Genomic DNA, 26,223 nt, shown 5'->3' with positions numbered 1-26,223 from the left:
ACCTGCATCATGAGCGCAGGCAGCTGCACACAACATCCAGGAAATCACTGCGATGTAATCTCACTGAGCCTTCCATCACTGGGTTTATCTCTGTGTTCAGGGTCCTCAGGTACTAACACATCAATCATGGCCCAGATCACACACACACACACACACACACACACACACACACACACACACACACACACACACACACACACACACACACACACAGATCTAGGTCACAGCTGTTCACTACAATATTTCTGTTTTCACTTCCTCTGGAAACGGTCACATTTCTCCTCCTCTTCTCTTTTCTCTCCGTCATCCTGTTTCCTCCTCGTTTACCTTGATAGACAATAAAAGGAATCACTGATACTCTCCTTCTGCAGTACTGCAGTAAAAGTACTAATACCACACTGTGAAAGTACTCCACTAGTGTTACATGTCCTGCATTTAAGTAAAAGTATGTTTGTATTCATCAGCTAAATGTAATTGGAGTTGTTGAAAAATAATAGTAATACAATACTCCCCGACAAGTACAAATATTGGTTTTAAGTAAAAGTATTGTCAGCTAGATGTAGTGTAAGTATTTGAAGTATTGATGGATCATTGAAATGTTTCACTATCTGATGTTTCTGGATTGAACAGTGGAGAGTTCAATGTACAAATACACAAGTACTTTACTTCAGTACAAATATCAGTAGTGTCACGGTTTTTAGTTTTAGTTTTCCTTTTTTCACGTTCTCTCGCGTCATCTGTTCTCTTCACTTCCTGCCATGTGATCGTCGGCCCCGCCCCTAATCAGCTGCAGCTTCCCAGTGTTTTTAAACCCCAGATCCTCGCTGTCTTGGACTGTTCCTTGCTGTAAATAAAATGACTTCACACCGTATTCCTCGTTACTCTTTCTGGCCCCAACAAGTAGTGATAGAATAGTTGTTGTAGAGATTATTCTGTATTTGTTTCTCTGAGGTTTCCAGAAGACGTGAAACAGTTTTCTTCACTCAGATGGATAGAAGTGAGAAACTGTTGTGAAAATATCATGTTTTTTAAGTGCACTGTAATGTTTCTGTTTTATCCTTTTAGTGCAACATAAGTTAGACTTATTTAATGTCCTTTGTATTCAATTGTTTAAATAAATGGTCTTTTTATGTATCCTGACATTTCCATGACGTCTCATCTCAAAGTCTTTTCCCGTCTCTTGAAAAGCTGAATCATCGTTCTGTTAAACATCAGCTGTAACGCTTCATCTGGTCTCTCTAAATCTCCCTTTGGGTCCAGGTGCTGGTCGTAACGGCTACACCAACGCAGTAGATGGAGAAGAGGGAGGAGGAGAGGGGGAGGAAGAGGAGGAGGGAGGAGAGGGGGATGGAGGAGGAGACGGAGGAGAGGGAGGAGGAGAGGAGAGGGACGCCGAGTGGGACGAGGAGCTGGACGGAGAGGACCAGGGAGTGAGGATGACGAGAACCGACACGCTTCACTCAACCACGAGTTCAACCGGGACCCAGAGAAGGAGAGGACTACACGCTAAGAAACAGGTGAGACAGACTACACGCTAAGAAACAGGTGAGACAGACTACACGCTAAGAAACAGGTGAGACAGACTACAAGCTAAGAAACAGGTGAGACAGACTACACGCTAAGAAACAGGTGAGACAGACTACACGCCAAGAAACAGGTGAGACAGACTACACGCTAAGAAACAAATGAGACAGAGATACAACATGCTAAGAAACAGATGATGATGGTGATGGTAATGTTGATGATGATGATGATGATGATGATGATGATGTTAATGATGATGATGATGATGATGATGATGATGATGATGTTAATGATGATAATGATGATGATGATGATGATGATGATGATGATGGTGATGGTAATGTTGATGATGATGATGATGATGATGATGATGATGATGATCATGGTGTCCCTCTTCTTCCTCAGGTCCAGGGCAGTAATCAGGTCCAGAGAGCCCCCAGAGCTTTGTACTGTCTCAAACTCAACAATCCAATCAGACGAGCTGCTCTCTCCATCGTAGAGTGGAAGTATCCTCCGACCAATCAGCTGTCAGCTCTATACCTGTTTACACCTGTTCATCATGTTCATCATGTTATTCCTGGTTTATCATAAAGTTACAATATTGTTGACATGTTTAAATCTAAATCCAACAGAAGTAGAATCCCAGCAGCTCGTGGGTTCATGTTTCTAAAGGTCAGAGTTCACAGTGAGACAATAACTGAGTAATAACTTTGTCTAATTATGAATAATTTATAGTTATTCATTCAATGTGAAAGCACACATTTTAGCAGACGTCACACGCTGATCTTCCTGAACCGGCTCCAGACCTTTCGACATCTTCATCCTGTTGGCCATCTTTGCTAACTGCGTCGCTCTGGGAGTCTCCAAACCGTTTCCTGAGGACGACTCCAACTCCACCAACCACGACCTGGTGAGGCCGCTTCTTTATGCTAAGCTACGCTAACCTCCGTGTCTCTGGACTACAGTGGTTGCGGAGGTGTGTGTGTTTATCTCGGCTGTAAAGGTCAAAGGTCAGGGACACATCCAGTGGTTGATTGATAGGTCTCAGATCAGATCTGATCAGTTTCTTCTCCGATGGTTCAGCTTCCTCTGTGTGTGTGTGTAGGTGTGTGTGTGTGTGTGTGTGTGTGTGTGTGTGTGTGTGTGTGTGTGTGTGTGTGTGTGTGTGTGTGTGTGTGTGTGTGTGTGTGTGTGTAGGTGTGTGTGTGTGTGTGTGTGTAGGTGTATGCGTGTAGATGTGTGTCTCACTTGATCACATGAGAGAAGACGACTGCAGCAGATCAGAGGTGGAAGAAGTACTAATACCACAGTGTAACGTTACTGTAGCTTACAGGTATTATTGAATGTATAATAATAATGAGGTATTATTGGATGTATAATAATAATGAGGTATTATTGAATGTATAATAATAATGATGTCACCAGTATTTCACTGACTCTCAGTCAAACATCGATCATGTGACCAGGAGGTCGGGGGCCCACAGGGTCTTCAGGTCCTCTGTCTTTCTGACTGGACTTTAGGCTGGAGAAGATAGTGAGGTCTGTGTGGAGCTGAGACCAGGTCTAGGTCCAGGTCTAGGTCCAGGTCTAGGTCTAGGTCTAGGTCCAGGTCTAGGTCTAGGTCTAGGTCTAGGTCCAGGTCCAGGTCCAGGTTCAGTTTCAGGTCCAGGTCCAGGTTCAGTTTCAGGTTCAGGTTCAGGTTCAGGTCCAGGTCCAGTTGTAGTTGAGATGGTTTGTGTTTGTTTTATTGCGTAAAACCTCACAAATTTCACTTTGCATTTCTGCACTTTCTTTATTATAATTTTTTTTTCTTGAATACGCTCTGCTTATTTATTGAATTGTATATACTGAGTATATTTCATACTTAATAGTTGTATGTCTCCTATGCAGTGGTGTATAAAGTACCCAAAAGCCATACTTGAGTAAAAGTAAAGATACCTTACTGGAAAATGAGTCATTAGAATACTACTTGAATAAAAGTCTTAGAGTATCTGATATTGACTGTACTTAAGTATCAAAAGTAGTTTTCGGATATTCAATTAAAAAGTACAAATAAATGCTGTTAATAAAAAAGCAAAGGGTCAGAATTTTGAGAACAATTAAGTGTATTCTTTTAAGGACAGGAGTTGTGTTGGCTGTGATCATCCAGGAGCTTTCTCTGAAACACAGAGAGAAAGACATTTTGTTAGCATCACCACTTTAGCTAGCCCCACTAGCTACACACACTTGCTACACACACTTGCATGCATCTCCAACTCCGACGCGGTTCAAATCGTAATGCTGCGCTCTCGCGGCATTACGATCAAATCCTATGGTCAATCCTATGGTGTGGTGGCTAGCTAACGTTAAGTTAGCTAACGTTAAGTTAGCGAACATTAAGTTAGCTAATGTTAAGTTAGCTAACGTTAGCCAACTAGTGCTGCAAGGATTATAGCTAAAATGACTCAAATCAACAAAATCTCACAATTGTCAACACGTCCTCAACTCACTAACTGGCTAGCGATCTGTCTACTCCACTAATTGTCTCATTTTAATTATGATAGCTAGCGAACGTTAGCCTAACATACTCCATGTATAGCTAACTTACAAGATCAGACACCTGTCTCCTCCCCTGCCAAAGATACACTCCAATCCTGTGGGAAACACTGCTAGATATCTTAACAGGATTATGATAGTTATGATAGCTAAACATAAACTTCGTGGCTCATGGGATTAATCTTAATTTACCTCAATGTGTTTCCTGAGGTTGGATGGGTAGTTTTTGAATGCCAATATTTCAGTAGCTTTGTGTAAGAGGCACTTCATCCGGTACGAAGAATCTTTCACTCCAACACAAGAAAACATTTCTGGCAAATATGTCCACGGGTGTTGTCTTTGTCACCACCGTCGTTTGTTGTGGGAGCAGCAGGTGCTTCCATTTCTGCTTCTATCCATCCATTCATCCATCCATCCATCCATCCAACCATCCATCCATCCAACCATCCATCCATCCACCCATCCATCCATCCATCCATCCATCCACCCATCCACCCATCCATCCATCCATCCATCCATCCATCCAACCATCCATCCATCCATCTATCTATCCATCCACCCAACCATCCACCCATCCATCCACCCAACCATCCACCCATCCATCCAGCATCAAACCTCTTTTCAGAGAACATCAAAGTTCCCCTGCAGTGAAGGACCTGAAGACTTCAGCAGCTGTTGTGAGCACCGAGGTTCTCAAGATCTCCAGAGGTCTGAACGGAACGTGTTCTCTCCCTGTGCTTCAGGAACAAGTGGAGTACATCTTCCTCGTCATCTTCACCATTGAGACCTTCCTGAAGATCCTGGCCTACGGTCTGGTGATGCACCCCAGCTCCTACATCCGCAACGGCTGGAACCTGCTCGACTTCGTCATTGTCATCGTCGGGTGAGAGAACACATAGAACCAGTAGATGTGGTTCTCCGTTGAGAGATTTTGGATCTTTCTTGGTCTTTAGATACATGCAGGTTCTAACCCCTTTTAGATCTTGGTTCTCTTGCAACAGTTGTGCTGTCAAAAGATGTTGGTTCCCTGTTTAGTCTTATTTTACCTTGGTTCTCCTTATAGATCACAGTTCTCTCTTTAGATCCTGCCTGGTTCTCTCGTATCTTGTTTCTTTTTTATATCCTGGGTTCTCTTTTGATGTCATCATCACTCTATAGCGTGTGCTTGTCTTATATCCTGGTTATTCCTTTACACACTGGGTTCTCTACTTAGATTATGGTTCTCTCCTAATATAGCAGTTCTGTGTTTTATATCCCAGGTTCTCTCCCCAGTTCTTCCTTCAGACTTGGTTCTCTCTTTAGACCCTGGTTCTGTCTTCACACCCTGGTTCTGTCTCAGACCCTGGTTCTGTCTTCAGACCCTGGTTCTGTCTTCACACCCTGGTTCTGTCTCAGACCCTGGTTCTGTCTTCACACCCTGGTTCTGTCTCAGACCCTGGTTCTGTCTTCAGACCCTGGTTCTGTCTTCAAACCCTGGTTCTGTCTTCACACCCTGGTTCTGTCTTCAAACCCTGGTTCTCTCTCAGACCCTGGTTCTCTCTCAGACCCTGGTCCTGTCTTCAGACCGGTTCTCTCTCAGACCCTGGTCCTGTCTTCAGACCGGTTCTCTCTCAGACCCTGGTTCTCTCTCAGACCCTGTTTCTCTCTCAGACTCTGGTTCTGTCTTCAGACCCTGTTTCTCTCTCAGACCCTGGTCCTGTCTTCAGACCGGTTCTGTCTACAGACCCTGGTTCTCTCTCAGACCCTGGTTCTCTCTCAGACCCTGGTTCTGTGTTCTTGTCCTCAGCCGGCCTCTCCTTAGTGTTGAAGCAGTAAATTAGATCTGACGGCAGTAAACTCAGCAGCTTCCTGTCCGCTGGTCATGGAGGAACAAACCCGGCAGCGACGCCACAGTTTATCTCATTTTAGTGTTTTAGAGCTGAGTGTTGGTGACATCTCACTGGGATCACTGGGATCACTGGGTTCACTGGGTTCACTGGGATCACTGGGTTCACTGGGTTTGGGTTCCTCGTCGTTACATCCGCCCTCCTTCAAAGACAACAAACATTTAGAAAAGTGTTCTCATCATTTCAAATCAGTCAGGATGTCTTTCTACTTTATTAATGAAATACTGATATACTGCAAACCACTATAGTATCAGCATCAATACCATCCCATAATTAATATGTAGTGTTTAAGTATATTTATTGTTTATTTAGTATATAGGTATATTTAGTGTATGAGTATATTTAGTGTATATCTAAACTTAGTATATCCTGGTTCTGTTTTCATGTCCTGGTTCTCTCTTTATATCCTGGTTCTCTCTTCATGTCCTGGTTCTGTTTTCATGTCCTGGTTCTGTTTTCATGTCCTGGTTCTCTCTTCATGTCCTGGTTCTCTCTTCATGTCCTGGTTCTGTTTTCATGTCCTGGTTCTCTCTTCATGTCCTGGTTCTCTCTTCATGTCCTGGTTCTGTTTTCATGTCCTGGTTCTCTCTTCATGTCCTGGTTCTCTCTTCATGTCCTGGTTCTCTCTTTATATCCTGGTTCTCTCTTCATGTCCTGGTTCTCTCTTCATGTCCTGATTCTGTTTTCATGTCCTGGTTCTCTCTTTATATCCTGGTTCTCTCTTCATGTCCTGGTTCTCTCTTCATGTCCTGGTTCTGTTTTCATGTCCTGGTTCTCTCTTTATATCCTGGTTCTCTCTTCATGTCCTGGTTCTCTCTTTATATCCTGGTTCTCTCTTCATGTCCTGGTTCTCTCTTCATGTCCTGGTTCTCTCTTTATATCCTGGTTCTCTCTTCATGTCCTGGTTCTCTCTTCATGTCCTGGTTCTCTCTTTATATCCTGGTTCTCTCTTTATATCCTGGTTCTCTCTTCATGTCCTGGTTCTCTCTTTAGCTTCTGGTTCTGTCTTTAGATTTTGGTTTTCTCTTTAGATTCTGGTTCTCTGTTGAAAAACGTTATTTTGATATTTCCTGTGTGTGTGTGAGCAGTTTGTTCAGCGTCGTCTTGGAGACGATGACTCATAAGTCCGGTGAGGTGGCGACGACTCATCACGTGCCGGGAAAACCTGGAGGACTGGATGTGAAGGCTCTGAGGGCCTTCAGGGTCCTGAGGCCCCTGAGACTGGTGTCCGGGGTCCCCAGTGAGTACTGTGTGTGAGAGTGTGTGTGAGTGAGTGTGTGTGTGTGTGTGTGTGTGTGTGTGTGTGTGTGTGTGTGTGTGTGTGTGTGTCTCTGTGTGTGTAACTCTGTGTCTCAGGCCTGCAGATCGTGCTGAACTCCATCATGAAGGCCATGGTTCCTCTCCTCCACATCGCTCTGCTCGTGCTCTTCGTCATCATCATCTACGCCATCATCGGTCTGGAGCTCTTCATCGGACGCATGCACAAAACCTGCTACTACAAAGAAGCAGGTACTACTACTACTAGCTAGTACTATTGTGTGTTTGTTGTGTGTACATTGTGTGTCAACGTTGTGTGTGTACGCTGTGTGTCAACGTTGTGTGTACGTTGTGTTTATTGTGCGTACATTGTGTGTGTGCGTTGTGTGTACATTGTGTGTACGTTGTGTGTACTGTGCGTATGTTGTGAGTACATTCTGTGTGTCAAAGTTGTGCGTGTACGTTCTGTGTACATTGTGCGTATGTTGTGCGTACATTCTGTGTGTCAACGTTGTGTGTGTACGTTGTGTATATTGTGCGTTTGTTGTGCGTACATTGTGTGTATTGTGTGTCAACGTTGTGTGTCAACATTGTGCGTACGTTGTGCGCATATTGTGTGTACGTTGTATGTCAGTGTTGTGCGTACGTTGTGCGTATATTGTGTGTATGTTGTGTGTCAGTGTTGTGCGTACGTTGTGCGTATATTGTGTGTATGTTGTGTGTCAGCGTTGTGCGTATGTTGTGTGTGTACGTTGTGTGTACATTGTGTGTATATTGTGCGTATGTTGTGCGTACGTTGTGCGTATGTTGTGTGCATACGTTGTGTGTATGTTGTGCGTACGTTGTGCGTACGTTGTGCGTATGTTGTGCGTACGTTGTGCGTACGTTGTGTGCGTACGTTGTGTGTATGTTGTGCGTACGTTGTGCGTATGTTGTGCGTACGTTGTGCGTATGTTGTGTGCGTACGTTGTGTGTCTGATGGACCAGAATACTTCCACGTTCTGCTACGTAATACTTCTACTCCACTAAATGTATTGGACATGAAGTATTACGTAGCAGAACATGGAAGTATTCTGGTCCATCAGTACGGACCAGAACATGGAATACTTCCATGTTCTGGTCCGTAATACTTCTACTCCTGCTCCTCCCCCAGAGAACTACGTGGAGGACGACCCCGTTCCGTGTGCGTTCGCCGGTCACGGCCGCCAGTGCAACATCAACGGGACGGAGTGCCGGGGCCGGTGGGACGGGCCCAACGGCGGCATCACCAACTTCGACAACTTCTTCTTCGCCATGCTGACGGTGTTCCAGTGCATCACAATGGAGGGCTGGACCGACGTGCTCTACTGGGTCAGGGTCTCGCCGCCTCTTTGAGTCTCGCCGCCTCTTTGAGTCTCGCCGCCTCTTTGAGTCTCGCCGCCTCTTTGAGTCTCTTGTGTTTCTTTCCGCTCAGATGAACGACGCCATCGGCTTCGAGCTGCCGTGGGTTTACTTCGTCAGTCTGGTGATCTTCGGCTCCTTCTTCGTCCTCAACCTGGTCCTGGGAGTCCTCAGCGGGTTCGTTAGACTTCTTCTAGTCCTCTAGTCCCTGGATCCTTCTAGTCCCCTGGATCCTTCTACTCCCTGGATTCTTCTAGTCCTCTAGTCCCTGGATCCTTCTAGTCCCCTGGATCCTTCTAGTCCTCTGGATCCTTCTAGTCCCTGGATTCTTCTAGTCCTCTAGTCCCTGGATCCTTCTAGTCCCCTGGATCCTTCTAGTCCCTGGATCCTTCTCGTACTCTGGAACCTTCTAGTCCCTGGATCCTTCTAGTCCCTGGATCTTTCTCATACTCTGGATCCTTCTAGTCCCTGCATCCTTCTAGTCCCTGAAATATGCAAGTCCTCTAGATCCTTCTTGTCCCCTGGATCCTTCTAGTTCCCTGAAAAATGCTATTCCTCTGGACCCTTTTAGTCCCCTGGATCCTTCTAGTCCCCTGGATCCTTCTAGTTCCCTGAATCCTTCTAGTCCTCTGGATCCTTCTAGTCCCTGGACCCTTCTAGTCCTCTAGTTCTTGGATCCTTCTAGTCCCTGAATCATTCTAGTCCTCTGGATCCTTCTAGTCTCTGGATCCTTCTCATCCTCTGGTCCCTGAATCCTTCTAGTTCTCTGGATCCTTCTAGTCCCTGAATCAGTCAAGTCCTCTGGGTCATTCTAGTCCCCATGATCCTTCTAGTACCCTGGATCCTTCTAGTCCCTGGATCATTCTAGTCCCTGGATCCTTCTCGTTCCCTGGATCCTTCTAGTCCTCTGGGTCCTTCTAGTCCCCAGGATCCTTCTAGTCCTCTAGATCCTTCTAGTACCATGGATCCTTCTAGTTCCCTGAAAAATGCTATTCCTCTGCACCCTTTTAGTCCCCTGGATCCTTCTAGTCCCCTGGATCCTTCTAGTTCCCTGAATCCTTCTAGTCCTCTGGATCCTTCTAGTCCCTGGACCCTTCTAGTCCTCTAGTCCTTGGATCATTCTAGTCCCTGAATCAATCTAGTCCTCTGGATCCTTCTAGTCTCTGGATCCTTCTCGTCCTCTGGTCCCTGAATCCTTCTAGTTCTCTGGATCCTTCTAGTCCCTGAATCAGTCAAGTCCTCTGGGTCATTCTAGTCCCCATGATCCTTCTAGTCCCCTGGATCCTTCTAGTACCTGGATCCTTCTAGTCCCTGGATCCTTCTCGTTCCCTGGATCCTTCTAGTCCTCTGGATCCTTCTAGTCCCCAGGATCCTTCTAGTCCTCTAGATCCTTCTAGTACCATGGATCCTTCTAGTCCTCTTGATCCTTTTAGTAAACTAGACCCGTCTAGACCTCTAGATCCTTCTAGTCCCTGGATCCTTCTAGTTCCCTAGATCCGTCTATTCCTCTAGACCCTTCTAGTCCTCTAGATCCTTCTAGTCCCTGGATCCTTCTAGTTCCCTGGATCCTTCTAGTCCCTTGGATCCTTCTAGTCCTCAGGTCTGTAGGTCCACAGTGGCGATACAGGACTTATTCTAACCCTCAAATGGTGTGTGTGTGTGTGAACGTTGTGTGTATGTTGTGCGTACGTTGTATGTACATTGTGTGTATTGTGTGTATGTTGTGTGTCTGTTGTGTGTATTGCGTGTCTGTTGTCGGACTACAGAGAGTTCAGTAAGGAGAGGGAGAAGGCGAAGGCGAGAGGAGACTTCCAGAAGCTCAGGGAGAAGCAGCAGATGGAGGAAGACCTGTGTGGATACATGGACTGGATCACTCAGGCCGAGGACATGGAGGACCTGGACGAGGACGGGAACCCACGTAAGAGCGTGTGTGTGTGTGTGTGTGTGTGTGTGTGTGTGTGTGTGTGTGTGTGTGTGTGTGTGTGTGTGTGTGTGTGCGCGTGTGTGTGTGTGTTTTGTGAGCACGGGACCTTTTTAAGTACACCAGTAACAGCACGTTTCTTATCTTTTACTTCTACTTCATACGTCTTTGTTGTAGATTTACTCAGTAAGACTTGAGGTATAAGTACTTCCTCAGAATACTTCTCGAACACCCTCTGATGTCTGATTGTTCTTGTTTATTGTTTCTTTGCTGAACTGTGGTGCAATATTATGCAATAATAAACAATAACAAAATAATAAAGACATTATAATATGAATAACACAATTCTGCAGGTCCAGGTCTGGGATATCTGTCAGATAAGAAGAGGAAGTTTGGATGGTTCAGTCACTCCAACGAGACACACGGTGAAACCTCCTCTATTATCATTTAATATAAATAAATATGTCTTATTGTAAAAATACTCTGGGTCTCTGACTTGTTTGTCATCATTAAAGATAAATATATGAACATTTCTCTATCTCTCTCTCTCTCTCTCTCTCTGTCTCTCTCTCTCTCTCTCGCTCTCTCTCTCTCAGCTAGTCTTCCTGCCAGTGACACAGCGTCTACAAACACAGAAAACATTGATGAAGAGCACACCAACTGCTGCCAGGCCTGCTGGTAACACACACACACACACACACACACACACACACACACACACACACACACACACACACACACACACACACACACACGTGTGACATCATCAAACGGATGATCATCATCCTGAGACTGTGAGCTACGTACACCTGAACATCGTCCCTGAACACACCACTAACCTGAGTCTCCTTTCAGCTCCCAGATCATGAAGATCAGATGCTGGTGAGTTCACTGCCCCTCACACAATGTGGGACAGACAAGTGTCCCCCTCACTGGCCCTGACTCCGGTGTCTTTGTCCCCCAGCCGGACGCTGCGGCGCTGGAACCGAGTCTGTCGCAGGAACTGTCGCACCGCCGTGAAGTCGGTGACTTTCTATTGGCTCGTTCTGCTGCTCGTCTTCCTCAACACCTCCCTCAGCGCCTCGGAGCACTACAACCAACCTGATTGGCTGACGGAGGTCCAAGGTAGCAACACACACACACACACACACACACACACACACCCTTATAATACAATAGAATCGTCTATCTAGTTCAAGGACATCGGGATATTTATCCTCCCGAGACTTCATCTTTAGTTCGCAATGTTAAACTGCTTCATTTCTAAAACGTCTCTTTGATAGAAGTCAGTAAACGCACCGTCGCATGGTGACGACTTCTAACAACAAATATATAGAAATATATTTATTTCAGGATGCACGTTTTGTTGTTTTCAAATGTTAAAAAGTGATTTCCAAGTAAAACCTATAGTTTTTAGTACCCTATCTCTAAGGCTGAGCCCGGCCCCCGTTCAGAGGAAACTCATCTCCTTACCCTATCTCTAAGGCTGTGCCCGGCCACCTACGGAGGAAGCTCATTTTGGCCGCTTGTATCTGAGACCTCGTTGTTTTGGTCATGACCCAGAGTTCATGACCATAGGTGAGGGGTGGAACGTAGACCGACTTATTACCGAGGATACGAACACAGCTCTCACTGCAGGCGTACAGAGACCGGATGGCCCGTTGCAGCAAGTCCGGCACCCCGTACTCCCGCAGCACCCACCACAAAAAAACCAGGGGGACCCGTTTGAAAGCCTTCTCCAAGTCCACAAAGACTTGTTGGGCAAACTCCCAGGACCCCTCCAGTAGTCTTGCGAGGGTAAAGAGCTGGTCCACTGTTCCACGACCGGGACGGAATCCTCACTGCTCATCTTAGATTCGATAAAAGGTCACAGCCTCTTTTCCAGCACCCTGGCATAATGGACATGTTGGCCGGGTTTAGGAGTTCCTCAAAGTGCTCTTTCCACCGTCCGACTATATCCCCCGTCTGGGTCAGCAGTCGATGACCTTCTGGCCACAGCTCCTAGCGGCCGTGTCCACAATAGAGGCTTTCAACACGGTCCACTTGGATTCCATGTCGCCAACCTCCCTCGGGGTGTGTGAGAAGTTATTCCGGAGTTGAAGACCTCCCGGGCAGGATCCTCCAAAGACGTTCCCAGTTCTCCCTCACTACACGTTTGGGCTTGCCAGGTCTTTCTAGCCGACTCCCCCGCCATCTGATCCAACTCACCACCAGGTGGTGATCAGTTGACAGCTCTGCTCCTCTCTTCACCCGAGTGTCCAAGACATACGGCCGCAGATCAGATGATATGATTACAAAGTCGATCATTGATCTCCGGCCTCAGGTGTTCTGGTACCAGGTACACTTATGAGCCACCTTAAGCTCCAACATGGCGTTCGTTATAGACAAACTGTGGCTAGCACAGAAGTCCAACAACAAAACACCGTTCGGGTTCAGATCGGGCAAGCCGTTCCTCCCAATCACCTCCTCCAGGTTTCTCTGTCATTGTGAGCATTGAAGTCTCCCAGGAGAATTATGGAGACGGTGGGGGGGGGGGGAGTCCTGGAAAGGTGGTCTCCCAGAGAGTACATCTTCCACCAAGAAGGCCGGATACTCTGAAATGCTGTTCGGTGCATTAGCACAGACAACAGTCAGAGCTTTACTCCCCGCAACCCGTAGGCGCAGGGAGGCGACCCTCTCGTTCTCCGGGGAAAACTCCAACATAGCGGCACTCAGCCGGGGGCTCGTGAGTATCCCTACTCCCGCCCGGTGCCTCTCACCCTGGGTAACTCCAGAAAAGGACAAAGTCCAACACTTCTCCAGGAGCTTGGTTCATGAGCCAGTGCTGTGCGTGGAGGTAAGCCCAACTATGTCTACTATAACTATTGGCCCTTTGGCCCAGGCCTCCTGCCCGGCCCGCCACCTAGTCTACATAGCACCCGACCCCGATGCTTGTCCCTGTTTCACCTTCATGCGACATTGAAAAGGCGTGTCAGCCAAGACAGCCCAACAATGTCCAGCTCCTTCAGCATCTCAGGGCGGATCTCATCCACCCCCAGCGCCTTGCCACCAAGGACTACCTTAGGGGCCTCCACCAGGGATATGGGTGTATATATATATATATATATATATATATATATATATATATATATATATATATATATATATATATATAAATATATATATATATATATATATATATATATATTGTATAATATATTACATATAATATGACATAATAATGTATTCCTGCAGACATCGCCAACAAGGTGCTACTGTCCCTGTTCACCGTGGAGATGCTGCTGAAGATGTACTCTCTGGGTCTGGCTCACTATTTCGTTGCCTTCTTCAACCGCTTCGACTGCTTCGTGGTGTGTGGCGGCATCATGGAGACCATCCTGGTGGAGCTGGGCATCATGCCGCCGCTGGGTATCTCCGTGCTGCGCTGCGTCCGCCTGCTGAGGATCTTCAAGGTCACACGGTGAGGACACACACACACACACACACACACACGGACATACACAAACACTTGAGTATCGCTCTGATGATGTCACTCTATGTCCGCGCAGCCATTGGACGGCTCTTTCCAACCTGGTGGCGTCGCTGCTGAACTCCATGAAGTCCATCGCCTCGCTGCTGCTGCTCCTCTTCCTCTTCCTCATCATCTTCGCTCTGCTCGGCATGCAGCTGTTCGGAGGAAAGTTCAACTTTGACGAGACGCAGACGAAACGTAGCACCTTCGACGCCTTTCCTCAGGCGCTGCTCACCTGCTTCCAGGTAACTATAGACCTAAACCAGTTCTAACTATAGACCTAAACCAGTTCTAACTATAGACCTGAACCAGCCCTAACTATAGACCTGAACCAGTCCTAACTATAGACCTGAACCAGTCCTATCTATAGACCTGAACCAGCCCTAACTATAGACCTGAACCAGCCCTAACTATAGACCTGAACCAGTCCTAACTATAGACCTGAACCAGTCCTAACTATAGACCTGAACCAGCCCTAACTATAGACCTGAACCAGTCCTAACTATAGACCTGAACCAGTCCTAACTATAGACCTGAACCAGTCTTAACTATAGACCTGAACCAGTCCTAACTATAGACCTAGCCAGCTCATCCTGGTGTCGATGTGTGCAGATCCTGACCGGGGAGGACTGGAACATGGTGATGTATGACGGCATCATGGCGTACGGCGGCCCCGTGTTTCCAGGGATGATCGTATGTGTTTACTTCGTCATCCTCTTCATCTGCGGTAACTGTATCCTGTCAGCGAGGCGTTCACTGACCTCACGGACACAGTAAGAACGCTGTTGGGCCTGTTGCTCTAGCTGCAGACCAGTTAGTCATGTGACTTATTCACTACTGTGGTACATATGGTATATATAGATAATGGAGCACCTTAAAAGAAGTCGACACAAATGAAGTGGAGACTGGAGTTGAAATAAAACGATTAGCAGCAGGAATTTGTTCAGTTTTGTTAATATTATCATGATATTGAGGGAGGAAGTCGTTGCGTCTCCTTAACGAATGTCAGACATCCTGCTGAACGTCTTCTTGGCCATCGCGGTGGACAACCTGGCAGGAGGAGACGGAGACAAGAAGAAGGAGTGAGTGATGGAGGGACGAAGGAAAGGAGAAGACATGCAGACGATAGAAAGAGCGGTTTATTATTTCCTGTTGTCTCTCTACAGAAAGAAGACAGAAGGAGTGAAGGAGGAGGAGGGGGTCGCAGGAGGAGAAGGAGAAGAAGAAGAAGGACAGGAAGAAGAAGAAGAAGTGAAGGTGAAGAACGGAGGTCTCACTCTTTCCTGTTAAAAGGTGAATCCGTCTGACGGCTGTTTGTCTCTGCAGGTGGAAATGGACGAAGACACCGAGTACGAGGAGGAGGAGGAGCTTCCTGAAGGAGAAGAAGGTCGGTGGACCCCTGAAGGAGACGTTGAGACTCAAAGACTTCATATCATCATTATGATTATTATAATTTACAGCTCTGTTAAGTTAACAGATATCATTTATAGTGAATTAACTTCTCTCTCCTCTCCTCTCAGATGCAGGAGTCCAATTAAAGATTGCCGACCTGGCTCCTCCTAAAGAGAAGGTTCTTCCGATCCCAGAAGGCAGTGCGTTCTTCTGCCTGAGCAACACAAACCCGTAAGTCTGACACCTGGTCCACAGCTATAAATGTTTGCTTTAGCTCAGCATCGCCCACCTGGTCCACAGGTATAAACGTGTCAGCATCGCCCACCTGGTCCAAAGGTATAAATGTCAGCATTTGCGTCAGCCTAGTCAACAGGTATCAGAATCAGAAACCGTTTATTTGCCAGGAATGTTTACACAAACAAGGAATTGTTCTAGGCGGAAGGTGCATACATTAGACAAGTATAAAATAAAGTGCTCAGACAAGCAGATAACGTTTATGTAAGTGTATGTTAAAGTGACGTGTGTTCAAGCTAAAGTGTATGTTAAGTGGCATGGTAAGAGAAAAGAAAAGAATGAAAAAGAATGAAAAATATGAAAAATAAATAGTCCGATATAAGTGTTTGCCTAGCGTCAGCCTGGTCCACAGGTATACATGTTAGCGTTAGCGTCAGCATGGCCCACCTGGTCCACAGGTATAAATGTTTGCGTTAGCGTCAGCATGGCCCACCTGGTCCACAGGTATAAATGTTAGCTTTAGCGTTAGCCTGGTCCACAGGTATAAGTGTTAGCATTAGCATCAGAATGGCCCACCTGGTCCACGGGTATAAATGTTAGCGTTAGCGTCAGCATGGCCCACCTGGTCCACAGGTATAAATGTTTGCGTTAGCGTCAGCATGGCCCACCTGGTCCACAGGTATAAATGTTAGCTTTAGCGTTAGCCTGGTCCACAGGTATAAGTGTTAGCATTAGCATCAGAATGGCCCACCTGGTCCACGGGTATAAATGTTAGCGTTAGCGTCAGCATGGCAACAACATGAAGACGTTTATTACTTCCTGTCACAAACATACAAACAGGAAGGTGTACTCTCTCTCTGTCTGCAGCATCCGAGTGGCCTGTCACACACTGATCCACCACCACATCTTCACCAACCTCATCCTCGTCTTCATCATCCTCAGCAGCTGTTCATTGGCTGCTGAGGATCCAATCAGAGCCCACTCCTTCAGGAACAACGTGAGTCTCAAAGCAGCAGCAGATCTTCTGGTTTCCTCTTTCTGTCTTCAGGCCTCGTATGTATATATGTATATACCGTCTGCTGATGAAGAAACATGCTAACATGCTAGCATGTAACTGTAAAACTGTTGATTTGATGATTTCCTGTTGTGGAGGAAAGTTACATCACAAACAATAACATTAAATGTAGTCAACAAGAAACTAGCCTTGTGGCTAAGCTAAAGAAGGCAGGAAGTTAAAGGGGGCTAAACTGTGAGCCAATCAGAGCTGAATGTGTCTCAGCGAGGTTACGATGATGTCGTCAACACACCTTCGTGGTTGGAGCTGGGGGGGCGGGGCTTCAGCAGATTACACAGCAGAAGTGGGTCAGTGACTAACCGGGTTAAAGAGGGAAAGTCATAGAAATACATGGAGAGAAAATCACTGTTTACTGTCTTATCCTGACACACACACACACACACACATACACACATACACACACACACACACACACACACACACACACTGTGTGCAGCAGCTGGCTTCATGCAGGACGTAGCAATTAGCAGCAGCTGAGGAAAAAAAATACTTCTAACATACAATCAACACACACATACTGTATGTACACCTACACACACATACTGTATACATACACACAAAGACACACAAGGGTGTGAACTCTGTTTCTGGATGATGTCATTTCCATCTGTAACTTCTGTGCTTTTGGTCGGTTCCACCGAACATTCGTTGGAAAGTCCGACTGGTTTGTTTTGGTGTGAAACTCATTGCACAACCTGAACTCTGGTAAACGTTGGTCTCTATATAGGAATAAACATAAACATAGGAAGTGACCCAAAGAGCAATGCATTGTGGGTTGAAGGTGACACATGTATCACGCAGAGGATCAACATGGAGTCCGCTAGTGGAAGGACAGACGGTCACGTTGCGCCGCTAAAACATGTGAGTGACAGAGAAAACACAAAGCTAAACCAGGAAGCACCAGATGGCGTTTATTTAACGTAATTTCACTGTGACATTGAGTCCAGAGGACACGAGCACGTTTGTGACGACGGTTTACGGTGTTTGGTGTGTGAACGCCACCAAAAGGACAATCATTCCACCTCTGAACAGCAGCGAGTTGATGGAACTACAGCTGTGAAAGTAGGATTTATTCCATCATTTCTGTCAGTATAAATAACAGCCGTGAACACATGTCATCACAATGACATCACAATGACATCACAATGACATCATTACGTAACTTGATGAGCACCCAAATGTTCAACATTCAGTTTCAAAGAGGTGACTTGACAGTCTTATTTTGGGGTTTGACCTGTCTGGACTTAACACTTACTGTCTTGATCGGACTTGTTTAGCTTTGGTCTCCATTTCTGACTTGTTTGTCAATATGTCTTGCCTGACTTGGTACTTGTTCATCTTCACCTGGTACTTGTTGGTCTTGACTTGGTACTTGTGAATCTTGATATGGGATTTGTTGATCCTGACTTGTGAATCTTGATATGGGATTTGTTGATCCTGACTTGTGAATCTTGATATGGGATTTGTTGATCCTGACTTGGTACTTGTTCATCTTCACCTGGTACTTGTTGGTCTTGACTTGGTACTTGTGAATCTTGATATGGGATTTGTTGATCCTGACTTGGTACTTGTTGATCCTGCCTTGTTACTCTTGACATGGGATTTGTTGGTCTTGACTTGGTACTTGTTGGTCTTGACATGGGACTTGTTGATCCTGACTTGGTACTTGTGAATCTTGATATGGGATTTGTTGATCCTGGCTTGGTTCGTATTGATCCTGACTTGGTACGTGTTGGTCTTGACTTGGTACTCTTGACATGGGATTTGTTGATCCTGACTTGGTACTTGTTGATCCTGACTTGGTACTTGTTGATCCTGACTTAGTTTTTATTGATCCTGACTTGGTACTTGTTGGTCTTGACATGGGACTTGGGGGTCTGAAACCTACCTGTGTGGACTGGAGGAATTATCTGTCATAATTTGGGATTTGACAGTCTTTCCAGGAGACTCCCCAGTCTGGACTTGGGACTTTCACGAATCAAGTCCCGAGTCCAGACCTACACAACCTGTGTTGTCATTGTGTATTAAAACTGGCCATGAAGATTTAGCTCAAGTCCTAACATGTTTTTATAATGTTTGTGTAGATTCTGGGTTACGCCGACTACGCATTCACCTCCATCTTCACGGTGGAGATTCTGTTCAAGGTAAGGAACCTTCATTTTGGATGAGATGACTCTTCTTCTTCTCTTGATTTGATGCTGACGTTTTCTCTCTGCGAGACAGATGGCGGTCCATGGAGCGTTCCTCCACCCGGGCTCCTTCTGCAGAAACTGGTTCAACTTGTTGGACCTGCTGGTGGTCAGCGTCTCCCTGGTCTCCTTCTTCCTTCAGTGAGTATCAGACCTCCTTGAGCGGCCATCTTCATCAGGACATAGTGAGAATACAAACCAAGGTTTGTGTTGACGAGTTCAACATGTGAATGAAACTAAGACCGTGTTTTAAAATTATTATCAGAATTATGATTGACAACTTTGATTTAGAAACTCAGACCAACACGTCAATGTCCCCAATGAATCAATGTAAACACTGGTAGAAGGTTAGACACTGATCACGGGGAGTGAGAGAGAGAGAGAGAGTGTGTGTGTGTGTGTGTGTGTGTGTGTGTGTGTGTGTGTGTGTGTGTGTGTGTGTGTGTGTGTGTGTGTGCTGCCCTCTGCTGGGGGAGAACAGCCGCTACACCTCTCTGTCTCCATGGGACACGTGAGACTCAATACCCGTTTGCTTCTGCAGCTCCAGTGCCATCTCAGTGGTGAAGATCCTTCGAGTCCTCCGAGTGCTGAGACCTCTGAGGGCCATCAACAGGGCCAAAGGACTGAAGGTAACTGACTCTGAGAGTAACTGACTCTGAGAGCAACTGACTCTGAGAGGAACTGACTCTGAGAGTAACTGACTCTGAGGGTAACTGACTCTGAGGGTAACTGACTCTGAGAGTAACTGACTCTAAGAGTAACTGACTCTGAGGGCCATCAACAGGGCCAAAGGACTGAAGGTAACTGACTCTGAGAGTAACTGACTCTGAGAGCAACTGACTCTGAGAGTAACTGACTCTGAGAGTAACTGACTCTGAGGGGAACTGACTCCAAGGGGAACTGACTCTGAGAGTAACTGACTCTGAGAGTAACTGACTCTGAGGGGAACTGACTCCAAGGGGAACTGACTCTGAGAGTAACTGACTCTGAGAGTAACTAACTCTGAGAGTAACTAACTCTGAGAGTAACTGACTCTGAGGGTAACTGACTCTGAGAGTAACTAACTCTGAGAGTAACTGACTCTGAGAGTAACTAACTCTGAGAGTAACTGACTCTGAGAGCAACTTACTCTGAGAGTAACTTACTCTGAGGGTAACTAACTCTGAGGGTAACTGACTCTGAGGGTAACTGACTCTGAGAGTAACTATTACTGAAGGTGACTAAAGGTGTGTGTGTGTGTGTGTGTGTGTGTGTGTGTGTGTGTGTGTGTGTGTGTGTGTGTGTGTGTGTGTGTGTTGCAGCATGTGGTCCAGTGTGTGTTTGTGGCCATCAAGACAATAGGAAACATCATGATTGTCACGACGCTGCTGCAGTTCATGTTCGCCTGCATCGGAGTCCAGCTGTTCAAGGTGAGAGGAAGACGAGGAAGACGAGGAGGACACTTAGTGCTCTTCTTCTTCTGTGTCTTTATTTACTGTGTTTATGTACTATCTTTATTTACTGTGTCTTTATTTGAGTCCAGATGTTGTTGCTGTTCTTTCATTTTTTCCCAGAAATAATATTTCTTGTGCTTCTGTGTTTTCAGGGTAAATTCTATCGCTGCACAGACGAAGCCAAACACACTCCTGAACAGTGCAAGTACGTGTTTCTGTCTTCAACTCAGTGTACTGACAGTATTACTGATAGTACTACTGACAGTACTCTGACAGTACTCTTTACTGTACTCCTGACAGTACAACTGACAGTACTCTGACAGAACTACAGACAGTACTACTGACAGTACTCTGACAGTACTAATGACAGTACTACTAACAGTACTACTAACAGTACTACTGACAGTCCTCCTCTGTGTCCAGAGGGACCTTCGTGGTGTATAAAGATGGAGACGTGAACCACCCGATGGTCAGGGAGAGGATCTGGCTGAACAGCGACTTTAACTTTGACAACGTGTTGATGGGGATGATGGCGCTCTTCACCGTCTCCACCTTCGAGGGCTGGCCCGCGTGAGTCTTCAAGACAAACTTTATCAACAGCGACAGAATGCCAGAGTACAGATGTTTGACCTTCTCCCTCCAGGCTGCTGTATAAAGCCATCGATGCCAACGGGGAGAACTCTGGACCCATCTACAACTATCGGGTGGAGATCTCCATCTTCTTCATCGTCTACATCATCATCATCGCCTTCTTCATGATGAACATCTTTGTGGGGTTCGTCATCATCACCTTCAGAGAGCAGGGAGAGCAGGAGTACAAGAACTGTGAGCTGGACAAGAACCAGGTAGGACGGACAGGAAGTCAAACATCTTCTTCTCTGGTTACACATGTAACACTAGTACATGTTGAGTACACTCTGTTAGTACTTTAGTACATGTTGAGTACACTCTGTTAGTACTTTAGTACATGTTGAGTACGCTCTGTTTGTACTTTAGTACATGTTGAGTACACTGTTAGTACTTTAGTACATGTTGAGTACGCTCTGTTAGTACTTTAGTACATGTTGAGTACACTGTTAGTACTTTAGTACATGTTGAGTACGCTCTGTTAGTACTTTAGCACATGTTGAGTATGCTCTGTTAGTACTTTAGTACATGTTGAGTACGCTCTGTTAGTACTTTAGTACATGTTGAGTACGCTCTGTTGATACTTTAGTACATGTTGAGTACGCTCTGTTAGTACTTTAGTACATGTTGAGTACGCTCTGTTGGTACTTTAGTACATGTTGAGTACGCTCTGTTGGTACTTTAGTACATGTTGAGTACGCTCTGTTAGTATTTTAGTACATGTTGAGTACGCTCTGTTAGTACTTTAGTACATGTTGAGTATGCTCTGTTAGTACTTTAGTACATGTTGAGTACGCTTTGTTAGTACTTTAGTACATGTTGAGTACGCTCTGTTGGTACTTTAGTACATGTTGAGTATGCTGTGTTAGTACTTTAGTACATGTTGAGTACGCTCTGTTGGTACTTTAGTACATGTTGAGTACGCTCTGTTTGTATTTTAGTACATGTTGAGTACGCTCTGTTAGTACTTTAGTACATGTTGAGTACGCTCTGTTGGTACTTTAGTACATGTTGAGTACGCTCTGTTAGTATTTTAGTACATGTTGAGTACGCTCTGTTAGTACTTTAGTACATGTTGAGTACGCTCTGTTGGTACTTTAGTACATGTTGAGTACGCTCTGTTAGTATTTTAGTACATGTTGAGTACGCTCTGTTAGTACTTTAGTACATGTTGAGTATGCTCTGTTAGTACTTTAGTACATGTTGAGTACGCTCTGTTAGTACTTTAGTACATGTTGAGTACGCTCTGTTAGTATTTTAGTACATGTTGAGTATGCTCTGTTAGTACTTTAGTACATGTTGAGTACGCTCTGTTGGTACTTTAGTACATGTTGAGTACGCTCTGTTGGTACTTTAGTACACTCTACCTCTCTCTCCTCAGCGGCAGTGTGTTGAGTATGCTCTGTTAGTACTTTAGTACATGTTGAGTATGCTCTGTTAGTACTTTAGTGCATGTTGAGTACGCTCTGTTGGTACTTTAGTACATGTTGAGTATGCTCTGTTAGTACTTTAGTACATGTTGAGTACGCTCTGTTGGTACTTTAGTACACTCTACCTCTCTCTCCTCAGCGGCAGTGTGTTGAGTATGCTCTGTTAGTACTTTAGTACATGTTGAGTATGCTCTGTTAGTACTTTAGTACATGTTGAGTACGCTCTGTTGGTTCTTTAGTACATGTTGAGTACGCTCTGTTAGTATTTTAGTACATGTTGAGTACGCTCTGTTGGTACTTTAGTACATGTTGAGTACGCTCTGTTAGTACTTTAGTACATGTTGAGTACGCTCTGTTAGTACTTTAGTACATGTTAAGTACGCTCTGTTGGTACTTTAGTACATGTTAAGTACGCTCTGTTGGTACTTTAGTACATGTTGAGTACGCTCTGTTAGTACTTTAGTACATGTTGAGTACGCTCTGTTAGTATTTTAGTACATGTTGAGTACGCTCTGTTAGTACTTTAGTACATGTTGAGTACGCTCTGTTAGTATTTTAGTACATGTTAAGTACGCTCTGTTAGTACTTTAGTACATGTTGAGTACGCTCTGTTAGTATTTTAGTACATGTTGAGTACGCTCTGTTAGTACTTTAGTACATGTTGAGTACGCTCTGTTAGTACTTTAGTACATGTTGAGTACGCTCTGTTAGTACTTTAGTACATGTTAAGTACGCTCTGTTGGTACTTTAGTACATGTTAAGTACGCTCTGTTGGTACTTTAGTACATGTTAAGTACGCTCTGTTGGTACTTTAGTACATGTTGAGTACGCTCTGTTAGTATTTTAGTACATGTTGAGTACGCTCTGTTAGTACTTTAGTACATGTTGAGTACGCTCTGTTAGTATTTTAGTACATGTTAAGTACGCTCTGTTAGTACTTTAGTACATGTTGAGTACGCTCTGTTAGTACTTTAGTACATGTTGAGTACGCTCTGTTAGTACTTTAGTACATGTTGAGTACGCTCTGTTAGTACTTTAGTACATGTTAAGTACGCTCTGTTGGTACTTTAGTACATGTTAAGTACGCTCTGTTGGTACTTTAGTACATGTTAAGTACGCTCTGTTGGTACTTTAGTACATGTTAAGTACGCTCTGTTGGTACTTTAGTACATGTTAAGTACGCTCTGTTGGTACTTTAGTACATGTTAAGTACGCTCTGTTGGTACTTTAGTACATGTTAAGTACGCTCTGTTAGTACTTTAGTACATGTTGAGTACGCTCTGTTAGTACTTTAGTACATGTTGAGTACGCTCTGTTGGTACTTTAGTACATGTTGAGTACGCTCTGTTGGTACTTTAGTACATGTTAAGTATGCTCTGTTGGTACTTTAGTACATGTTAAGTACGCTCTGTTGGTACTTTAGTACACTCTACCTCTCTCTCCTCAGCGGCAGTGTGTTGAGTACGCTCTGAAGGCTCAGCCCCTGAAACTCTACATCCCTAAGAACCCGGTTCAGTATAAGTTCTGGTCCATCATCAACTCCACCGGGTTTGAGTACATCATGTTCGTGCTCATCCTGCTCAACACCGTCACGCTGGCCGTTCAGGTGAACACTTCTACTTCCTGCTGTGTTCGTTATTAATCATGATGCCTGTGGTGAACACAGAGGCGATGCTCCAGCTGTGTGTTTGCTATCAGTCATAATGAATGTGTGTGTGTCCTGCAGCACTACGAGCAGTCCAAGCACTTCAGCCACATCATGGACATCCTCAACATGGTGTTCACCGGCCTCTTCACGGCGGAGATGCTGCTGAAGCTGCTGGCTCTCAGACTCAGGGTGAGAAAAACAAACGCACCCTCCAATGTCTCCTAGAGGTCCCTTTAAACACATCAATTCCCCTTCATCATCATCACCATCATCATCATCACGGTGTTGGGTGTCCCCAACAAAGTCTCTAGACTATGGAAGCCCGTTTCTGCCACACACAAAAAAAATCATAATTATGATATAATAAAGTTGAAATTATGAGGAGATGAAGAGACCTGTGGAGACAGCGCAGGTAACAGGAAGGAAACAAGACAGCATCACTGAAGCACATGCACACGTACTATCTCATAATTATGCCTTTTTATCTCATAATTTCGACTCTATTATCTCATATTTCGACTATTATCTCACAATGAATATATATATAATATTGATGAAATCAGTGAATCTAAAGATGAAACTTTGTGTTTTTAAAGGTTTACGTTTGTAAATGATGTTTTTCGGTGTAACCGTGGTGATTTGTCTCCCAGCATTACTTCGTGGACGCCTGGAACTCGTTCGACGCTCTCATCGTGGTCGGCAGCGTCGTCGACATCGTGGTGACCGAGTTCAGCGTGAGTCCTCGAACACAACATAGTCACATGATCCTTCAACGGCATTAATATCCACCAGTTATGTTTCATAACAACATGTATAACACAATGTCTGTCTCCCTGTCTGTCTCTCAGAGTGGGGAAGACAGCTCTCGGGTGTCGATCACCTTCTTCCGTCTGTTTCGAGTGATGCGATTGGTCAAGCTGCTGAGCAAAGGGGAGGGGATTCGTACACTTCTGTGGACTTTCATCAAATCACTGCAGGTCAGGGGCGGGGCTAACGCTAGGGGGCGGGGCCAACGCAAGCAACAGTCTCACCTCTTCCTGTCTGTCTGTCTTCAGGCTCTGCCGTACGTCGCTCTGCTCATCGCCATGATCTTCTTCATCTACGCCGTCATCGGGATGCAGGTGAGGTTTATATAGACTTCTATACAACCAGAGGAGTCGCCCCCTGGTGGTCAGGAGAGAGAATGCAGCTTTAACACATGAAGCATACACTTCTATACAACCAGAAAAGTCACCCCCTGGTGGTCAGGAGAGAGAATGCAGCTTTAACACATGAAGTATATACTTCTATACAACCAGAAAAGTCGCCCCCTGGTGGTCAGAAGAGAGAATGCAGCTTTAACACATGAAGCATAGACTTCTATACAACCAGAGGAGTCGCCCCCTGGTGGTCAGGAGAGAGAATGCAGCTTTAACACATGAAGCATAGACTTCTATACAACCAGAGGACTCACCTGGTGGTCAGAAGAGAGAATGCAGCTTCAACACATGAAGCATAGACTTCTATACAACCAGCTTTGACTTCACTTTAAACAACTGGAGAGTGATAGAATTATGATCTAACGAGTACTGTCTCTGTCTGTCTGTCTGTCTGTCATTCTCTCAGACCTTTGGGAAGGTAGCGATGCAGCCTCACACTCAGATCAACCGAAACAACAACTTCCAGACATTTCCTCAGGCTGTCCTCCTCCTCTTCAGGTCAGACCCACCTCCTCTTCCTCCTCATCTGCCCCCTTCTCCTCTTCATCCTCTTCCTCCTCATCTCCCCCATTCTCCTCTTCATCCTCCTCCTCCTCCTCTTCTCTGAGACTTGAACTGTGTAGATGTGATTGTGACAACTGAACTCCATTAAAAGACATTATCCAGTGGCATTATGGGTAATATTGTCAGAGATCTGTTTGTAATCCGTCTCAACAAGTTCAAGAACCATTCTATTCAACTATAATAAGATTTATCGTGTGTGTGTGTGTGTGTGCAGGTGTGCGACAGGTGAGGCGTGGCAGGAGATCATGCTGGCCAGTCTTCCAGGTAAACGCTGTGACCCCGAGTCCGACTACGAACCCGGAGAAGAGTTCAGCTGTGGAAGCAACTTCGCCATTGTTTACTTCATCAGCTTCTTCATGTTGTGTGCTTTCCTGGTGAGAACACACAGACACGCACACACACTCTCACACACACGTAG

At 45.3% G+C, this 26,223-nt stretch overlaps 1 protein-coding gene across 1 annotated transcript in view; it reads left to right on the top strand.

The window, feature by feature from the left end:
• Positions 1 to 26,223, top strand: part of cacna1fb (calcium channel, voltage-dependent, L type, alpha 1F subunit) — a gene marked incomplete at both ends in the record, with an annotated part of 42,937 nt that overhangs the window by 6,676 nt on the left and 10,038 nt on the right. The window contains 35 exons of the mRNA XM_079226424.1: positions 1,261 to 1,517; positions 1,930 to 2,030; positions 2,329 to 2,434; positions 4,803 to 4,942; positions 7,034 to 7,185; positions 7,302 to 7,454; positions 8,356 to 8,552; positions 8,656 to 8,759; positions 10,349 to 10,500; positions 10,857 to 10,928; positions 11,100 to 11,181; positions 11,359 to 11,385; positions 11,468 to 11,628; positions 13,738 to 13,963; positions 14,052 to 14,259; positions 14,627 to 14,747; positions 15,024 to 15,096; positions 15,181 to 15,214; positions 15,341 to 15,401; positions 15,535 to 15,637; positions 16,508 to 16,637; positions 18,800 to 18,859; positions 18,939 to 19,045; positions 19,446 to 19,533; positions 20,206 to 20,313; positions 20,490 to 20,542; positions 20,761 to 20,907; positions 20,981 to 21,182; positions 23,842 to 24,000; positions 24,121 to 24,231; positions 24,693 to 24,776; positions 24,891 to 25,019; positions 25,098 to 25,163; positions 25,648 to 25,739; positions 26,020 to 26,179. Of these exons, the coding sequence (XP_079082550.1) occupies positions 1,261 to 1,517; positions 1,930 to 2,030; positions 2,329 to 2,434; positions 4,803 to 4,942; positions 7,034 to 7,185; positions 7,302 to 7,454; positions 8,356 to 8,552; positions 8,656 to 8,759; positions 10,349 to 10,500; positions 10,857 to 10,928; positions 11,100 to 11,181; positions 11,359 to 11,385; positions 11,468 to 11,628; positions 13,738 to 13,963; positions 14,052 to 14,259; positions 14,627 to 14,747; positions 15,024 to 15,096; positions 15,181 to 15,214; positions 15,341 to 15,401; positions 15,535 to 15,637; positions 16,508 to 16,637; positions 18,800 to 18,859; positions 18,939 to 19,045; positions 19,446 to 19,533; positions 20,206 to 20,313; positions 20,490 to 20,542; positions 20,761 to 20,907; positions 20,981 to 21,182; positions 23,842 to 24,000; positions 24,121 to 24,231; positions 24,693 to 24,776; positions 24,891 to 25,019; positions 25,098 to 25,163; positions 25,648 to 25,739; positions 26,020 to 26,179 (4,226 nt within the window). The remainder of the gene's footprint in view (positions 1 to 1,260; positions 1,518 to 1,929; positions 2,031 to 2,328; positions 2,435 to 4,802; positions 4,943 to 7,033; positions 7,186 to 7,301; positions 7,455 to 8,355; positions 8,553 to 8,655; positions 8,760 to 10,348; positions 10,501 to 10,856; positions 10,929 to 11,099; positions 11,182 to 11,358; positions 11,386 to 11,467; positions 11,629 to 13,737; positions 13,964 to 14,051; positions 14,260 to 14,626; positions 14,748 to 15,023; positions 15,097 to 15,180; positions 15,215 to 15,340; positions 15,402 to 15,534; positions 15,638 to 16,507; positions 16,638 to 18,799; positions 18,860 to 18,938; positions 19,046 to 19,445; positions 19,534 to 20,205; positions 20,314 to 20,489; positions 20,543 to 20,760; positions 20,908 to 20,980; positions 21,183 to 23,841; positions 24,001 to 24,120; positions 24,232 to 24,692; positions 24,777 to 24,890; positions 25,020 to 25,097; positions 25,164 to 25,647; positions 25,740 to 26,019; positions 26,180 to 26,223) is intronic.

The sequence above is a fragment of the Taurulus bubalis genome (genome assembly GCF_910589615.1).
Source record: "Taurulus bubalis genome assembly, chromosome: 11".
In the NCBI taxonomy this organism is placed as follows: Eukaryota; Metazoa; Chordata; class Actinopteri; order Perciformes; family Cottidae; genus Taurulus; species Taurulus bubalis.
This window is presented reverse-complemented; position numbering and strand designations above follow the sequence as displayed.